At 47.5% G+C, this 18164-nt stretch overlaps 1 protein-coding gene across 1 annotated transcript; it reads right to left on the reverse strand.

Annotated features, from left to right (window-relative positions):
• Positions 1 to 1502: 1502 nt before the first annotated feature.
• Positions 1503 to 8678, reverse strand: Pgc (progastricsin). The gene is made up of 9 exons (XM_036167007.1): positions 8620 to 8678; positions 6957 to 7116; positions 6457 to 6574; positions 5521 to 5639; positions 4911 to 5110; positions 3522 to 3641; positions 2822 to 2969; positions 1958 to 2056; positions 1503 to 1655 (listed from the first exon to the last, which is right to left on the reverse strand). Exons 1-9 carry the CDS (start codon positions 8676 to 8678, stop codon positions 1503 to 1505), a joined length of 1176 nt encoding a protein of 391 aa, XP_036022900.1.
• Positions 8679 to 18164: the final 9486 nt, after the last annotated feature.

The following is an 18164-nucleotide window of genomic DNA, read 5'->3' on the forward strand; positions in this document are numbered from 1 at the left end:
TGTCAGGTTCCCAGAGAGCATCTGGGCTAAAGTCGAGGCCTTAGTCCAGGGTACACATGCAAAGGCCTTAAGCCTGGTTTATTGTTATTTTTACTGTTGTTTTATTTTGTTGAAACAGGGACTCACCAAATAACTCTAGCTGGCCTGGAATTCCCTAGTGGCTTCTGCTACCACTGAACTCACAGAGATCTGCCTGCCTCTGCTTTCTGAGAGTGCGCCACCACTCCTGGCTTGTTTTTTTTAACTCTTAATGAAATGATCTCTGTGCTGGCAGTCCTCACAGGAAATGTTCTCTGTGCTAAGAGTCATGGTTCTCAGCTGACAAAAGACCTCATCCAGACTGCAGAATGAAGGAGACTCCTTTCCCTCTCAAGTCCTACAATGTCCCCTATCCATCCTGTCTCAGTTTGGAATGGGGTGCATGACCTGGATCTTCCCCTGTGTGCCAGCCAATGTAAGAGGCAGTTGGAACGGTATCACCACCACCATTTTACTGCCCAGTTTCCAGTCTCCTTTCCTGTTCCTCCCTCTGACTAGAAGCTAAGGGCACTAAGACAGCATTATTTCCTTTTTTTCTTTACCCCTTCTCCCATACATCCTTTGCTCCGCATTCCCTGCCCTTTTCTTCCCTCCTTCCCCCTCTCACTCCACCTTACCCTTATTTTCTTCCTCTTCTTCTCTTTCTCCTCTTCCCCTATCATGTGACTGCACCTTTCTGGAGCTTTCTAAGGAAGTGCAAGAATGAAGCCTAGAGCAACAGACCTCTCACTGAGCTGTCCGAGAAAGCCAGGGAAAGAGCTGGCCCTCCTCCTCCCCACTTCAAACCCAAGTCCTGAGATTTAGGAGACTGGGGAAAAGTATAGTCACCCTAACTCAGCGTCAACCTTCTGCAGCCTTCTAGAAACAAGCATCTTGCTTCCTCAAGGACCCACAACTGTTAGAAATGGGTACGACATCCTTCAGAAAATTCTAGTCAAAACTGATTCAAGGCTGAAGAGACAAACCGTCAGACATGTTGCTAGTGGACATGGCTGTGCCTTGAAGTCAGCAGGGGACATCTGAGAAGTTGTTCAACAGAGCATCATGTACAAGCCTGCTCCCACCAGGGGTCTTTACCTCTTCAGAGGGAATCTGTGAAGAGGCCCTCAAGGGTACAGCCTGTCTCCAAGCCTGGCTTCAAACTGCTTCACTTAGCATCTTAATGACCCACCGAGAACCTGGTGGCCACTGAGGTCAGTCAAAGTGGAACTTGCCCTGGCTCCCACAGTTCCCCCAGACCCAGGAATCTGACAAGTTACAACTTTGCCCAGCTCCCCCACCCCACACACCCTACACACAGATGAACCAACAGGCTGGTCAATGGGGAGAACTATTTATTATTAGAGAAAGTCTAGGGTACAGAAAGGGGAGACTGGATGTGGAGAGTAAGGACAGAGGGGTACCCCTCACAAGCAGGGGACAGCTGAGAGGGGAAAAGGCACGGGGCTGTCCAGATGGCAAGTCTAGACGGCAGTGGCGAGGCCGACCATGTTATTGCCCATGTCGAAGATGGAGTAGTAGGACCTGAGGAAGACATCCCCGAGGATCCAGGTGGGCTGGCCGTTCTCAGAGGTCAGATAGGAGGACTCGAGGCCCACCATGCAGTAGCCATCCTCCTGTTCAACAGAGAGAGAGCGTCACTCACTCGCTCATAGGTGGACTGAACTTCCACCCTTGAGTGACACAAGGACTGTAGGACAGCCGAGGCGTGGGGAGGAAGGTGGTGTCTCCCCAGTAGCTGACTTCAGGTTGCCATGTTCTTCCTCCACAGACGGCCCTCCCCCTGCTCCCGGTCTGCAGTAGGTCAGCCTGGTAGTTAAGCCCTGAAGACTGACCAGCTTGGATTCGAACCCTACCCTAGCTTTTCTGGACCCGTTCTTAAGTCCTGGAGGCTCCGCCCCCAGAAAGTAGGCCTTACCTGCAAGATGTAGGAAGAGGGTGACAGGGGGAACTGGACACCATTGAGGACAAAGGTGAGGGTAGGCAGGTTGCCGACGCTGTCACAGCTCACATAATACTGCAGAGAGGAACAAGGCCCAGGCCAACACGGCCCCCTTAGAACAGTGCCCATCACACCTGCCACCTCAGCACCCTACACCCTGGGTCCGTACCCCAGTCTGCTTTGGATGGGGGACACAGCTCCAAGGGAACCCTGACTTACATTCTATTAGCACTCAGTAGCTAGAGCATAGAGGGGGAGGGGTTCGAGGAACCCTGAGGAACCCACTACGCTGAAGCTTTGCTCCCGACTGAATTTCCACTCCGAGAGAGAGAGATTGAATTGTTGCCCTTCCTCAGCAAGTGCACTTTAACATACAGATCTGTACAACATGTAGCCAATCAGTTCCCCCCAAAATTAGTGAGAATCGGTTCAGCAGGCAAACTCTCTGCTGACCTTAAGATGGAAAGGAGCAGGAGAGAGCATGGCTTTTTGGAGGTGAAGGATGGGTGGATTACAGAACTGTCCCTTGTCACTCATTTGCTTGGCCCTGACTTCTTGTCAGTCATTTTCTGCCAATCCTAAAGGCCAGTGCTGAATCCATATTCCAAGGTGACATAAGTTCAGAAGAGATTCTTGCTTTGCCATACTCCCTCAGCTCCAGCGTCCAGGTCTCCACTCTGCCAGAGTCACTACCTCCTAGTGCCCTCAGTAGCTAAAAGCCTGGAGGCCAAGAATTCAGCTAGCTTCGTGTTCCCAAAGAGAAACTGTCAGTAACACACACTCCTGCCCCGCCACAGGATGGCCTTCCCTGAGGAAGGGGGCCCTTCCTATCACACTCACCTCTCCATACTCTCCTTCCTGGGCTCCGATGGTCTGCAGAAGGGAGTTCAGGTACTGAGTGGGCATGGTGAGCAGAGAGGTGCCTGTGTCTACAATGCCCTGACAGCCCTGAGAGCACCAGCCGGAGGCCTCACCACCAATGAGGAAGCTGGATGGTAAGAAGACAACAGCATGGGTCCCTACCTGCTCAAGGTGGTCAGAGGGGCTTCCCACCACAGTGACACACAAGGCTTCATGCAGAGACAAGCTGTTCTTGAGGAAGGTAAGGGGGCCTCACTTCATAGCACCCTAGAGTCTATCCAAAGCCATCTGAATGGCCATGGAACCTATGTCCAAATTTTCAAGGGCGTCTGTGGGCACACTGAAAGTCAGAGCTGCTGGTTGTTGCTAGGACTTTGAAACACTCGGTTTCTTATCTGTGGTGTTAGACTACAGGGGACCTCCTGTTTGAGGTTTTATGTGCTGCCCCTCCTGGTTTACAACCAACCCCTCTTCTCCAGATTTAGCTGGACTTTGATACTCCTGCCCAGGTCAGCTGTGACTTTGGGGGAGGGAGGATCTCAAAGGTCCTCTCCCACCCATCCCCACCAGCAGTGTCTGGATGGATGGATGGATGGATGGATGGATGGACAGATGGTTTATAGTGTCCTGAGGTGCAGGCAGAGAAGGCTACACTCCCAAGGTCCCACCACAGACTCACTCATCAATGTTAATCTTCCAGTAGAGCTCCTGGATGACAGGAATCCAGGTGATCTCCCCAGTGTACAGGTTCTCGTCCACACCCCCGAAAACAATCTGTCCACCGTTAGATCCCTGCTGGCTGTAGAAGACAAAAGGAAGGGTAAGGAGTGAACGGCAAAGGGCTTCCTGTGGTGAGTTAGCCATCTTCAGAGAAGAGCTCCGGACCTCACTTCACACTGAGGTTTCCTGAGGACAGGCTAGGTCTCCCTCGGACTGGGGCTCCCTGGGGATAGGCTCTGTCTCTCTCAGACTGGGGCTTCGCGAGGACTGCCTGTGTTTCCCTCAGATGGGTTCCCCATCTGGGCCTCTCCAAATCTCCAGTGCTTGAGACCCTGGAGCCATGCTGTCCCATGGAGTCCCAGCCCCTCTGGAGGGGCAGTTACTTGGTGAGTCCCACCCGGTACTACAGTCTTCTGCCTCTACCCCATGCCGGTGGGTGGAGCCTATCACCAGGAGTCCGTGAAAGCCCAGCTTGTTAACTTTTCTCCTGGAGCGGAGAAGTGGGGATTTGATGATAGAGGAGGAGGAGAGACTTTGCACATTGTTCTAGCAGCGTCTGGGGATGGGTGGGGTTCCCAAAGGTGACATGCGGAATGATTGTAAACAGAAGCAAAAAACAAGTCAGCAGAGTGGGTGACAGCGAAGGGGTCAATGTCAGATTCAGGCCCCTCAGCTCCAGTGAGTGTATGGACACTCTCTAGAAGGTAGCTAACACTGAAGAAAGAGAGAAACAGGAGGCCCAGACGGTGCCTACTCATGTTTGCTGATAGGATAACTAACAACAGGTTAGAAGTCGGTCCTGGGCCAAGCCCCAAGACTCCAGCACCAGTTGAAACAGATCAAAGGAGATGAAGCAAGAGATTACCATGCAAGAGAGATACGGGGTGGAAAATCTCAGCTAGAGGGGGACCTCAGTGGTGTGGGCACAGGAGGCAGACCCAGGAAGTGCTGGCGTGAAAGCCACTCCCAGAGTTGAGCTTGTCCCAGCCAAGGAACACACAGAACAATCGCATGGGCTGGCAGGATGGCTCAGCAAGGAAAGGTGCTTGCGGCCAAGCCTGGCAAGCTGAGTTCCATCTTTGGGACCCACACTGACTCCTGCAAATTGTCCTCTGACCTCTGCAAGCTCACTGTGGTGTGTGCCCCGACCTCTGCTCTAACACAAATAAAGAAATGTTGGGGAAAAAAAAAAAAGAGTGGACAGGAAACAGATATGGGACGGGAGTGCAAAATTCCGGAGCTGGAGAGGAAGGCTCTGGGCCAGGTGTGGCCAAAGCCTCCAGCTCTCAAACTTCTGAACCACAGTTGGGTAGTGGAAGGACAGAGAGACTGCTAAGTAGTTACTTACCTGCCGAGGTAGACACCGAAGAGGGGCTGGGAGAGAGCGCCCTCCTGCAACAAGCCCTGCATGGCGGTGGTGGCGCCCCCTACAGACAGGGCGGGGTAGGCCAGGCCCATGATGCCATCGAATTGTGCGTAGACAAAATTGCTACCGGGCTCGGTCTCACTCAGGCCAAACTCCTGGTTGGGGACCTGAATGCCTTGGAGCTGGAGTGGAGGTTAAAATAGAGCGATAGTGACGCAGCCAATTGGACCTTCCTCCATCAGCCAGGGTCCTCTCCCAGAGACCACGCTTGCTCATCTCTCCTCGCCTCAACTGCGCCCCACTTTCCAAAGTCTAGCAGGAGCCGTCTTCTCTACCACTGCATTGTCCTGCCCCACCCCTCTCTCCTCTAAAGAGCTATCTATGTTCCCGAAGGAAAACGGCTACAACCGAAGGGTTCATCACGGCTTCCCCAGCTCCTAACACAGAATGCCCATCGGTGTCAGCATCGTGAATGGATGAGGTCTGTGCTGACCTCCCATCCTATGAACAGCTTTTCCATCACATCTGAGGGGCTTTGTTTAAGGCCCCCACCTTCCTCCCCCCCCCCCCCAGGAATAGGAACCTCACTCACAGTCAGAGTGTCATAGCCGAAGAAGCCAGTAAGGCTGCCGGTGCCGTACTGCAGGGAGAAGGTCTGCCCTTCGGTGTAGTAGGTGGAGGACTCGCTGGGGTTGTAGCGGGGATGTGTGGCTGCAGCGGAGAAGACGGGACATGGAGGTCAGACTATTGAGTGGAGGGCTTCCTCCTCAGCCTGTGCTCAAACCTGGGATGTCAGCATCCCTACTCACAAAAGCAAGTCAAGGAGGGACAGCTGAAGTTCCAGCATGGAATCACCCATGCCCTGAAGGCCCCCTGTGACTCATAGGGTAAGCTCTGGAACTATGGTCCCTAGCGCAGACTGACTGTTACCTGCTTTAGGAGGGAATGGGCCTCTAAGCATGTTTTCATTGCACAGCCTCCACCCCTGCAAGAAGTCGGTCATACCAAGATCCAGGGGTAGCATGAGATATAACCAAAGGGGGACTCCTTGGACCAGAGACAATAGGATCCCAAAGCTCTGACAGGGACCAAGACAGTATTGCAAAATGCCTGCCCAAATTCCATCTGCCTGCCCAAACTACGGCAGGACAAGACCACATCCAGGATTGTTCCAGCCCATTCTTTAGACACACTTGATGCAAACTTGATGTGTTGTGAGGTCAGGTGGGGTGAGCAGAAGGCAGAACCGACTGATGTGAAATAGAATAGAGATTACCCTAAGAAAGAGATGGCATTGTCCTGGTCACAGGATGGGTGGGAAGGAACAGCATGGAGCAGGTGAGGCAGGCTGGCATAGATGAAGGTATATACTGCTTAGCAGGAAAGCCACCCAGCTGCAGGGCCAGCCTCTCTGACAAGGCTTGGATAGGTCATGTGCCTGCATAACACCACCATCTTCTCCAGGAGTGACTTTCCCCCAGAGTCCCTAGGGAGGTGCCTGTCCCCTTTGCTCCCACCCAGCACTCACTGCAGGCCTGGCTCTGGCAGTAGACAGAAGGCACCCACAGGTTGGAGGAGCCAGTGTCGAAAAGAACCAGGAAGTTCTGGGGTGGAGTCCCGATGCTGATCTCGCCAAAGTAGGCTGCCTGATGGGGGAGAGAGGCATGTCATGAGGTAGACTGTTTAGCTCTGAGGGATCCAGAGGCTCCTCAACTCCAAAGGTAAGTAGGAAAGGACCCAGCTGCTGCCCTCCAGACTCCGAAACTGGTGGTCCTAGTCTCCCCTGGAAACCTGCCCGAAGGCCAAAGATGCTCCGTCTATGCTACCCAGGGCAGTCAGTCACCAAGCTCTCTGAGGGCTCAGGTGCAAGGTCAGTAAGGATTCCTCTCCAGGCTCCTCATAGCAGACTGGAAGAAGAGAGTGCACTCCAGTGGGGGAAGACAGGGAGCCCTCAGCTTTGGGAGCAGGCACCATGGCACCATGAAGGTGGCGCGGGGTGGGGGCGGGGCGGGGAGTGTTAAGACTTACGTCCATGTAGGCCATGGGCTCGTAGAGCACACTGAAGTCACCGAAGTTGCCAAATCGGTACTTCTGGCCAGGGTCATACTTGTGGGCTTTCAGAAAATCATTGAGCACACCCTTTTCTTTCATGACCTTTCGCAAAGTCTTCATTTTCTTCAGAGGGATCCTGCAGAAGGCTGCGTGTCAGCTCAGGGCCCGTCCTCCCCCTCCTCCCCCTCCTCCTCCCTTTCTCCTTCTACACCCCCATCTCTGTCTGTCTGTCCCCCCACCTCTCGGTCTTGACTCCCTCCCAGCTTTTTTCTCTTTTGTCTTCTTCCCTCTTGCTTTCAAACTCCTCCTTAATGCTTGCTCCAAGGTTTCAAAACGAATCAACTTCAACCACGTCCACCCTCGCCCCACATGAAAGTACCCCTGCTACCCAGACCCCTTGCTCTGATATACACTGTAGTTCTCTCCCAAGAAGGGGAAGAACTGGAGACTCATCCTGGTTAGAATCAGTGTTTATGCTTTTGAGATAGTGTGTCCTGTGTCCCAGGCTGGCCTCAAACTTAACACTTATCGAAGAGGGGCCTTGAACTTCTGATCTTTCTGTCTTTACCTCCCAAGGATGTGCCACCACACTCAAGTTACAGAGAGCTGGGGATCGAAGCCAAGGCACCATACAAACTAGGTACACTCCACCAACTGAGCCACATCCCAGCTCACACTGGTACATTTTTTAAAGGTGCTAGAGAAAGCAGGTTCACCTCAAAGACTCCTTTCCTATGGTGGCCCTCTGCCACTGACTGATGTGACAGAGCATGGAGTGAGGGAACAGTACTAACCCTCCCTACTTACAGCCCAGGGACGCCACTGTGCCTCCCCAGACCGTCCATGGGGAAAGTGACTTGGTTCCAGAGTTAGAAATTAGGAGTCATGGCTTCTGCCCATGTCATCATAAAGGTGATCTAAGAGCTGCTGGCTGCCATTTCCCAGGGGCGCTGCAGATCCGCCACTACCCAGAATTCCTTTTTCTTTTACTTCTTTCTCCATCTTAAATCCTCCTTCTCTTAGGACTTTCTCTGCTAACCCCCTTTACAAGAGCCACACCAAGCACCTCCACTGAGTTTGCGTAACAGAAGTTTCTGGAAGGAGCCGGCTTTTCACCCAAGGAACTACCAGGTAGCAGGCCTGGTGAGATGGCTCAGCAGGTAGGGGCACTTGCTGCCAAGCCTGCTGACCTGAGTTGGTTCCTAGAACCCGTATGGTAGAAGAGATCTGACTCCTGCAATCTCCTCTTACCTCTCCATGTAGTCAGTGGCTCAGGCACACTCACACTCCTCTCCCATACACAAGATAAATTGAGTCATAGTTTACAAAAAGAAAGAATGAGGTACCAAATCTACAGACACTCAAGTCTATGGGTATTATTATAACCTGTGTGACTCTTCCCACTACCTTAAGTTATCCCTCGGTTACTTCGAACACCCAGTAAGGGGCTGAAAATGTGGCTCAGCGGATAAGAGCACTGTTTGCTTTTTCCAGAGGAGCAGGGTTCAAGTCTCAGCACCGACCACCAGTTGTGGCTCCAGTCCCAGGGGATCTGACACCCTCTTTGGGCCTCCACAGGCACCAGGCTCCTGGCTCCCACTTCAGGCTCCCTGAACCTACAGTCTAGCTCAGGTCTTACCTCAGCAAAGCTGCCTCCAAGAGCGGGAGGCAGAGCAAGGCTACGATCATCCACTTCATGATGCCGATTCGAAGCTGGCTTCACAGGATAAACCACTTCGAGCTCAACCGTTGTGGTGGAGTGAAGCCCTGAGCACTGAGTCTGCCTTTTATACACCCAGGAGCTAGCCCAGGCCCTGCCTCCCAGCCCCAGGTAAGCATGACCCCCCCCAAGCTAAGCTGTCCCTTGGACTCGGTGTATCAACTGTTCCTGTGTATTTTTCCTTCTGGAGCATGACCATGGCACTTTTCATCTTATTGACTTTTTAATTCAAGCAGGAAAGGCCAGGAGGTAAAAGTGATAAGAGGAACAAAGTGGCCAAACAGTGCCATGGCAGAGATTACAGCTCTGGGAACCGGGGGCATGATACAGGCATTTGGGGGTGAAGACGGGCCAGGGACGTGATGGTTGGTTCTTCAAGCTTGGCACTAGTGACATTAGGAAGGAAATGATTCTTTGTTCTGGACATAGTCCTGTTCACTGTAGGGTGCTCAAAGTACCCCATCTGCCCACTAAATGCCATGAGCAGCCCCCAGCTGCAGCCACCAAAGTGTGTCCAGGCATTGTTGGCTTTCCCTTGGGGACAAGTGCTTGAGAAATGTTGTTCTACCTACAAGTGACATACTTGGAGGTCCAACTAAAGTCCTGCCTCCCAGGACCCCTTAACCTCTGGGAGCTGGAGTTCAGGGTGTCTGAGAGCTAAGGGGTCAGAATCAGGCTGCTGGATCTGGTCATAACGGCAACAGTGGTCGTGTGGGCAGTGCTGGTGCTGAGGCCGGTGCTAGTGGATGAAGTCAGAATGGAGTGGTGGCTTCGAAAGTATTCGGCACCAACTCCTGTCCTAAGTCAGCAGAGCTCACTCACACCAGCTCTGGCCATAGGAGCCAGAGCAGATGCCCAGAGCAAGATGGGAGCTGAGGAGCCACAGCTGCCCCTTGCTGTTCCTCCCCATTGCTGCCTGGGGTCTTTATTTGGTTGGGGGCTTGGGGTTTGAATTAAGGGTCTCATAGGAGCTAGTCAACTACCGCTGAGATGCACCCTCAGCCCATGGGTGTGAGCATGTGGTGTATGCATGCTTACCTGTGTGTGCACATGCATTCATCTATGCAGGCACATGTGGAGGCCAAGGCTGAATGTCTTCTTCAACTGCTTATTCACCTTCTTTTCTGAATTTTCAAATAAATTTTAATGTATTTATTCTGTGTGAGAGAGAGAGATGGGGGAGGGAGGGAGGGGATGGTCACGTGAAATCTTCCTCTGCATCCTAAAAATTATCAGCATTTCACTTTTAGCTTGCCTTCTCTCCCTGCCATGGTGGAGGCCAAAGCTGACATACAGAGCAAGAGATACAAGTTCTGTTTATTCCAGGACTCATTTTATTCGGCAGAATTCCTCACTATATGTACAGATTAACAATCAGAACTAACTGTCAATTATAGTTTCCTCACAAACTCCCAGCCCAATACTATATATGAATATATATGTCCATGTGTATGGCAGTACATTTGTTGCACAGCTTATATTATATTTATATCATATAAAACTAATGAGTCTATAGATTGGCAGCTGGCTCTACAGGATATACTGGCACCTTCTCATGTCTGTCCAACAATTACTAATTCTCTCCCTATGGAAGCTCACCCACGAGGCTTATGTCCTTATGATTTATGGCTATGAAATAAGAAGTAATACACCATTTATTCCACTGCTTTTCAATTTTAGGAATGCCTAGAGCTCATAATTGGACAAAGGCCTTACATATACTTCAAGAGCTCTTAAGCAGTGGTGGTTAAGTTTTCATATCTCCCCCAACAGCATTCCTTATTACCCCCAGGCCAAGCCACAAAGATACACCTAAGCCTCTATGACCTTCTCACTGATGTTTGAAAAGGTCCTGATGTTTTCATAATGTCAGGAAGAGGATATGCTTACATGTTTTCACAGGATGCTGACATACCTTATGGATCCTGGATTGCCTGGTCACACCATTTGATCAGGTCAGTGAAGGACAAGGACGCTCTAAAGCTGCCAGTCTGAATACAGGCTGTGAATTACAGGCTCTGAATACAGGCTGTAAATTACTCATAGATTCTCAATGTTGAGCTTTGGCTTTATGAATGAATTGATACAGTTCCAGATTCTTTTGATAAACTTTGTTCATCAATGATACAAAAACCTATAGAGTTATGATTGTAAATAATAATTCTGTTCTAAATGCATTTATTAATTCTGATCAAAAGATAAACAAGATTTGACACATATATAAATGACACATTTCAGATTTCATTCTCTGGCTGTCCTGTTATTGTGTTGAGACTCTAAGAATTCATAATTTTGCTCTGACAAAATTCACCACTGTTGGGTTGGGGATTGAGCCCAGTGGTAGAGCGCTCGCCTGGCAAGCACAAGGCCCTGGAGGATCGAATGATCCTCAGCTCAAAAAAAAAAGTTCACCACTGTTAAATTGCTAATATGTCTAAAGATTTTATCTTTTAAGAAGGTTCTTATAGGCTTCAGGAGATCAAAATTCACCAATGCTCACAATCCAAGAAGACTGGGAGGGATGTAACCTGACTACAGTTTATGTCTCCCACTTGCAAATCTTCTTTTTCTTCTTTTCTTCCCTCTCCCTGGCCTGATACCCACTTCTCTCATCTGATAACATGCATAGGTATGCATAAGAGGAAAAGTTTCCTCTTTAAAACTCCTCAACTGCATGTTCTACCATTAATGCATATATTTCTTCTCAGCAGAAATTCTAATCATCTAAAGAGTTACAGGTTGTCACCCTGTGGACTTGGACATACTGTCTAGCTGCAGGTCTGCATTCCACCCTCCAGCCCACACAGATGTGCTGTCTGGCTCAACCCTGCATCCCACCCTCCAGCCCACAAAACAAGAAATCCTGCTACACATGTCTCACAGAGCCTGAAACAGCCTGCTCTTCCTGGGATTCCACTGCATTCAAGCCTTCACCCCCATCTCATCAGTAGAAACCATAAATGATTTCTACAGCCCCTTTGTCACTTATCCCTCTTTCTGTACTGAACTTTCCAGCCCAGGGGCTGGAGTGCCCTTAAAATATGCTCTATTATTAATTGTATAAATTCTGCTGTGATCCTCCCCCAGAAGGGACACTGGAACTAATAATAGACTGTAGCTCCTCTGCTGTACAAGGTATAAAAATTGTCATAGGAAAGGTAGATCCTGACCTTACTGAAAAAAATTAAGATTATTGTACCATCTCCTACAAAAACAATTCATATTCATACAGAGCAGCACCTAAGGGAGCTGCCGATTTGGATTCTATTGTTATGGCTTTCTGGGTTCAGGAAATTAAATATTCCAGACCAACTAAACACTTAAAATCCAGGGAAAGAAAATAATTGGCCTGCTAGATATAAGCACAGATGTTTCTTACATTTCAGGAAAAGATTGGCCAAGTACTTAAGACGACTATTACTCCTTCATCTCTTACAGGCCTAGGTCAAGCTAATATTTATTGCCAGAAGCTCAGGAATACCTAAGGTGGTCAGGCAGACAAAACTGTGACATATTCTGCCCATATGCCATCCCTTTTCTGCCTAACAGTCTGTGGAGAAGAGACATGCTGGAATTAATTTGTGTATCATTAGTCTCTGTTGTAGACTCACATCAGCTCAAATGCTATAGATGGGTTTTAAACTTAGAAGAACTTGGGTATACAAGCTCAAGGCATAATTGAGCCCATTATTCCAGAAATTATAAAAGGCAGACATGGCCGAGAGTATCAAAATTTATCTTACAGGCCATGTCCACTGCTGACCCTATTATTTGTAAATCTGATGCTCCTATCTGGGTTAAGCAATGACCTTTAAATGTTAAAAGAATTGTAACTGCTACCTGTCTGGTGGAAGAAAATCTTAAATATTGGGCATATAAAGGCCCCCACCAGCCTTTAAATCACCCCAACATTTTTATTTAGGAAAATCAGGCTTATAGACTCTTACAAGACCTTAAGAAATCAAATAAAATGTATTGAAGCCAAAAGGAATGTCACAGCCTGGCTTGCCATCTCCCATGGCCATTGCTAGAAATCAAAATAAGGATTGTTATAGATTTACAAGATTACTTCTTTACCATACCTCCTCACTCTAATGAATTCCAGCATTTTGCTTTTAGCTTGCCTTCTCTTCCTGCCACAATGGAGGCCAAAAGTGACACAGAGAGCAAGAGATACAAGTTCTGTTTATTCCAGGACTCATTTTATTCGGCAGAATTCCTCACTATATGTACAGATTAACAATCAGAACTAACTGTCAATTATAGTTTCCTCACAAACTCCCAGCCCAATACTATATATGAATATATATGTACCTGTGTATTGCAGTACCTTTATTGCAAGCTGATATTATATTTATATCAAACTATAAAAACTTATGAGTCAGGCTGGAGAGATGGCTCAGAGGTTAAGAGCACTGACTGCTTTTCCAGAGGTCCTGAGTTCAATTCCCAGCACCCTCATGGTGCTCACAACCATCTGTAATGAGATCTGGCACCCTCTTCTGTGTACATAATAAATAAATAAATCTTTAAAAAAATTTATGAGTCTATACAGATAGCTCTACAGGATATACTGGCACCTTCTCATGTCTGTCCAACAATTACTAATTCTCTCCCTATGGAAGCTCACCCACGAGGCTTATGTCCTTATGATTTATGGCTATGAAATAAGAAGTAATACACCATTTATTCCACTGCTTTTCAATTTTAGGAATGCCTAGAGCTCATAATTGGACAAAGGCCTTACATATACTTCAAGAGCTCTTAAGCAGTGGTGGTTAAGTTTTCATATCTCCCCCAACAGCATTCCTTATTACCCCCAGGCCAAGCCACAAAGATACACCTAAGCCTCTATGACCTTCTCATTGATGTTTGAAAAGGTCCTGATGTTTTCATAATGTCAGGAAGAGGATATGCTTACATGTTTTCACAGGATGCTGACATACCTTATGGATCCTGGATTGCCTGGTCACACCATTTGATCAGGTCAGTGAAGGACAAGGGCGCTCTAAAGCTGCCAGTCTGAATACAGGCTGTGAATTACAGGCTCTGAATACAGGCTGTAAATTACTCATAGATTCTCAATATTGAGCTTTGGCTTTATGAATGAATTGATACAGTTCCAGATTCTTTTGATAAACTTTGTTCATCAATGATATAAAAACCTATAGAGTTATGATTGTAAATAATAATTCTGTTCTAAATGCATTTATTAATTCTGATCAAAAGATAAACAAGATTTGACACATATATAAATGACACATTTCAGATTTCATTCTCTGGCTGTCCTGTTATTGTGTTGAGACTCTAAGAATTCATAATTTTGCTCTGACAAAATTCATCACTGTTGGGTTGCTAATATGCCTAAAGATTTTATCTTTTTTTTTTTTTTTTTTGAGCTGGGGATCAAACCCAGGGCCTTGTGCTTGCTAGGTAAGCACTCTACCACCGAGCTAAATCCCCCAACCCAAGATTTTATCTTTTAAGAAGGTTCTTATAGGCTTCAGGAGATTAAAATTCACCAATGCTCACAATCCAAGAAGACTGGGAGGGATGTAACCTGACTACAGTTTATGTCTCCCACTTGCAAATCTTCTTTTTCTTCTCTGGGGTGAGGGGAGCTTTCCCTCTCCCTGGCCTGATACCCACTTCTCTCATCTGATAACATGCATTTAATATTCCATAGGTATGCATAAGAGGAAAAGTTTCCTCTTTAAAACTCCTCAACTGCATGTTCTACCATTAATGCATATATTTCTTCTCAGCAGAAATTCTAATCATCTAAAGAGTTACAGGTTGTCACCCTGTGGACTTGGACATACTGTCTAGCTGCAGGTCTGCATCTCATCCTTCAGCCCACAAAACAAGAAATCCTGCTACACTTGTCTCATAGAGCCTGAAACAGCCTGCTCTTCCTGGGTTTCCACTGCATTCAAGCCTTCAAGACCCTCAGCTTTGCCCCTATATCAGCACGCAGTGACCATGAACAATTTCTACAGCCCCTTTGTCACTTATCCCTCTTTCTGTACTGAACTTTCCAGCCTGGGGGCTGGAGTGCCCTTAAAAAAATGCTCTATTATTAATTGTATAAATTCTGCCCATGATCCTGAAATGTATATACTGCCAGACATTCCCCTCATGTACTTTTCACAATTGTTCTATAGGTAAGTCTTGCTATGTATACCCTGGCACAGGTTATTACTGTGCTCTCATAGCTAATGGTTTAATATTGCATTGATTACAGATTTAAATTAGGTAATCTTCAGCTGCAGCCTTGGTCCCACAGATGCTCATAACTAATTCAGATAATTTTATCTAGCTATACCTCCTTAAAATACAGTTTAACCAAATTTACAACACTACAGAGATTAACAGATAAAGTCAATGTTCCAAACTAACCATTTCTTTTTGATAAGTCAGAATCATAGTATTTAGACAACCTTTGACCATATTATGCTATACTAGCTAATGATAGATTTTAATGTTATTCCTCTGACCCTCTTCTTGGGACAGAGATATTCTAATTATATACAAATACACCTATTAGATGGTTAAACTAATTCTCAGCTTGCCATCTATATAGATTATTAATTATAAATATATTTATAGATTATGAATATATACTATTGATACAAATATTGACATGTGTCAATATTTACTGACCATTACTTATCATTTTTCCAGTCATCTTCAAACTTAATATTTATACACGTCATTCATTGCCCTAGAAAGAATTAAACATCCCTTTTTCACTATACAAGAAAACAGGAATTCTAGTGGGCCGTAAGAATATATTATAGAGATTCAGCTGTATATTAAAGCTATACCTGGAAAAAATTCAAGGCCTCTTTCTAAAGGAAACCATTTATCAAGGAATATTTGGTGCTATTCAGTTTTTAATATTTCAGCTGTCTGCTGCTATGAAATTCTTGTATGCCCATATACTACCAGGCCATTGCAAAGAGTTAAGCTTCTCAGACATACTGCTGATTCACTAGGTAACTAACACCCCTGCAGAGCCTAGAAGACAGGTGGGCTGTAGATGCATAGCTTTGTTTCTTGTGCAAATGAAGTTCAGACCATCCCTTGCCTTCAGGCCTAGTGGCATTCCAGAGCAATTGACTCAGAACAAAGGAAGTTTTTTTCATATCCAGGTGGAGTGAAGGATGGGGCAGGATTCCCAGCCAGAGTAGAATCATGTGACTGGGAGAAAAAGAACAAGGTGTTTTTCTGAAGATGGAGACAGAGCTGCATGGCCAGAGAGAGAAGAGAAAGGCAGAGATTCTGTAGATGGTAAGGCAGATCTCTTGTAGAGTTTTCTCAGAGGCAGGAGTAAGAAGCAAGGAAAGAAAGATGGAGGATGAAGGAACAGAGGACGAAGATGAGATCAAGAGCATAAGGGCTCAGTTATTTCTAGGGCTATGAGGGGACAGGAAAAGTAGGTACAGAGAGGAACTGAGAGTCAGGATGGAACTGAAGCTGTACAGATGGAATTTTTTCTTAGAGAAATGAAGCAATGGATGAAAGAGCATGGTGTACATAGATTCTTTTCCCTCAGATAACCCCCTGCATCTTTCCCAGGACTCTGGGAGAAATCTACTCAGGGCAGGCCCTTGGGAAAATTCTGTTAGGTAGGTAGGATAATAAATAGGCCTATACCACTAGGCAAGGCACCCCTCTCTCTAGGGCTTCTGAAAATCCTGTCTCTCCTATTACCCTCTCCCAAGCCCTTACCCACCTCCACTAACCATGCTCTCCACCCCTCTCAACCTTGCTACAACATTCCCATGACTTGAGTTGGCTAGGTCACCAACAAGCTCTCTATTTGGAGTGAGTGGGAAAAGTCCTCTGCCAGCACCCTCTCTATCATCTTTTAACCCAGACTCACAGCCCCGTATAGATTTATCATACCCTAGCATCATAAGCAGAAGGTTGGGACCAGATCTGCTAGCCACCTGTCATCTATCCCATAGGAATTTTCCATTCTGGCCACTGCTGCCCACCACCCAGCCAAAACTCTGGAGCCTCCACAGAACTGTGATGAGGCAGAGAAGGGAGATGAGGGACCAGGAGTCTGCCTGGCCTGGCACAGATTGGGAGGTCTCTGCTTATTGTGTTTCAAGGCCAGCACAGCTCTCTTTCCCTGCAGTCCCCAGAGACCCACTGGAGTCTGGATTGGGGGAGTAAGGTAGAAGACCCTCATCTTTGGGAGAGCAGGAAAAAGAATCCTCAGAAGCCAGCCTGTGGGGTATTCTAAGTCCTGTATACCTGCTGGGTCCCCCAACCTCACCATTCAAAAATCTTTGACTTGCTAGGACCCCAAGAGTCCTTGTCAATAGAACCTCTAGGCCAAGTCCCCACACATCTACAGAGCAGGCCAAGACATCCCTGTTCAGCTGACAGCTCCTTGGGGTTCTGCAGACCCTGTGTACCCAAGCTGACCCTCTGACAGCTCTGCCGGTCACTTTAGGGTTCCCAGATGTCCGAAGTCCTTCACTGCCCCTGGTCTGTCCCCCTACTCAATATTTATAAAGCTCACTTTTTCATGTGTCATGGATCTACAGGCCCTGAGGACGTCTCAGAAATCACCAAGGACATCTTCCTCTGTGCAGTGTAGTAGTATGTATGGAGTACTGACCCACTGGCTTCAGCCTGAGTTCATCCTCTGTCCCCATACACTGCACACCCAGGCAGTGCAGCCTGCCTGGCACTTAATCTCTGCCAGTCTTAGATGGTCATCAGCTGTTTCCTGGGGTATTTTAAAATCAAATTTATTTACATATGTATTATTGTGTGTGCATTTATATGCATGGGCACTTACATGCCACGGCTAATATGTAGAGATCAGAGGACAACTTGCTGGGGTCAGTTCTCTCCTTTTATCATGTGGGTCCTAGGGATGGGACACAGATCATCAAGCTTGGCAACAAGTATCTTGACCCACTGAGCCATCTTACTGCTGCTCATCTTACATACTCCTGCCCTGGTGCATTTCACCTCTCTGAAGCTCCCAGTGTGCAGAGGCTGAGTGCTCACCTCCCCATACCTGTCTCAGGCCAAGAAATCAAGAACAGTTGATAAACCCCTCCCGACTGTTTCCAATGGGGCTCAGCTGTTCCTCACACCCTATTACCCCAGTGGTCAGGTTTCTACCCAAGCGGACCCTCCCTTTCTATCTACACATCCTCCACTGTGAAAGCTACCTACCCAGACAAAGCCCCCAGAATCCTCCCTGTGGTGCCCACCTACTCTGAAAACACTGTGGAGAACTGATTCTCTCTTCCTTGTAGTGTTTATTTACTAACCCCATGACTTCGCCCAAATTCTACAACCTCTAACTCAAAGGCAGGGTCTCTTTCTGCACACGACTTCTTAAACAGTTGGGAACAAAGTTACACAGGGAGCTGGCAGTGTTTCTAGAATATGACAACCAGAGTTAGATGCTTGTTAAGCTAGATGTGGTG

Source organism: Onychomys torridus, chromosome 18, assembly GCF_903995425.1.
Source record: "Onychomys torridus chromosome 18, mOncTor1.1, whole genome shotgun sequence".
Taxonomy (NCBI): domain Eukaryota; kingdom Metazoa; phylum Chordata; class Mammalia; order Rodentia; family Cricetidae; genus Onychomys; species Onychomys torridus.

What these genes read in the sequence shown, in the direction of transcription:
- Pgc (XM_036167007.1), bottom strand. Translation starts at nt 8,678, where the DNA reads ATGAAGTGGATGATCGTAGCCTTGCTCTGCCTCCCGCTCTTGGAGGCA. An exon ending in AGCCCATGGCCTACATGGAC is followed by an intron (nt 6,575 to 6,956) that starts GTAAGTCTTAAC and finishes CTCCCCCATCAG; the next exon opens with GCAGCCTACTTTGGCGAGAT. An exon ending in AGGAAGGAGAGTATGGAGAG is followed by an intron (nt 2,057 to 2,821) that starts GTGAGTGTGATA and finishes TCCTCTCTGCAG; the next exon opens with TATTATGTGAGCTGTGACAG.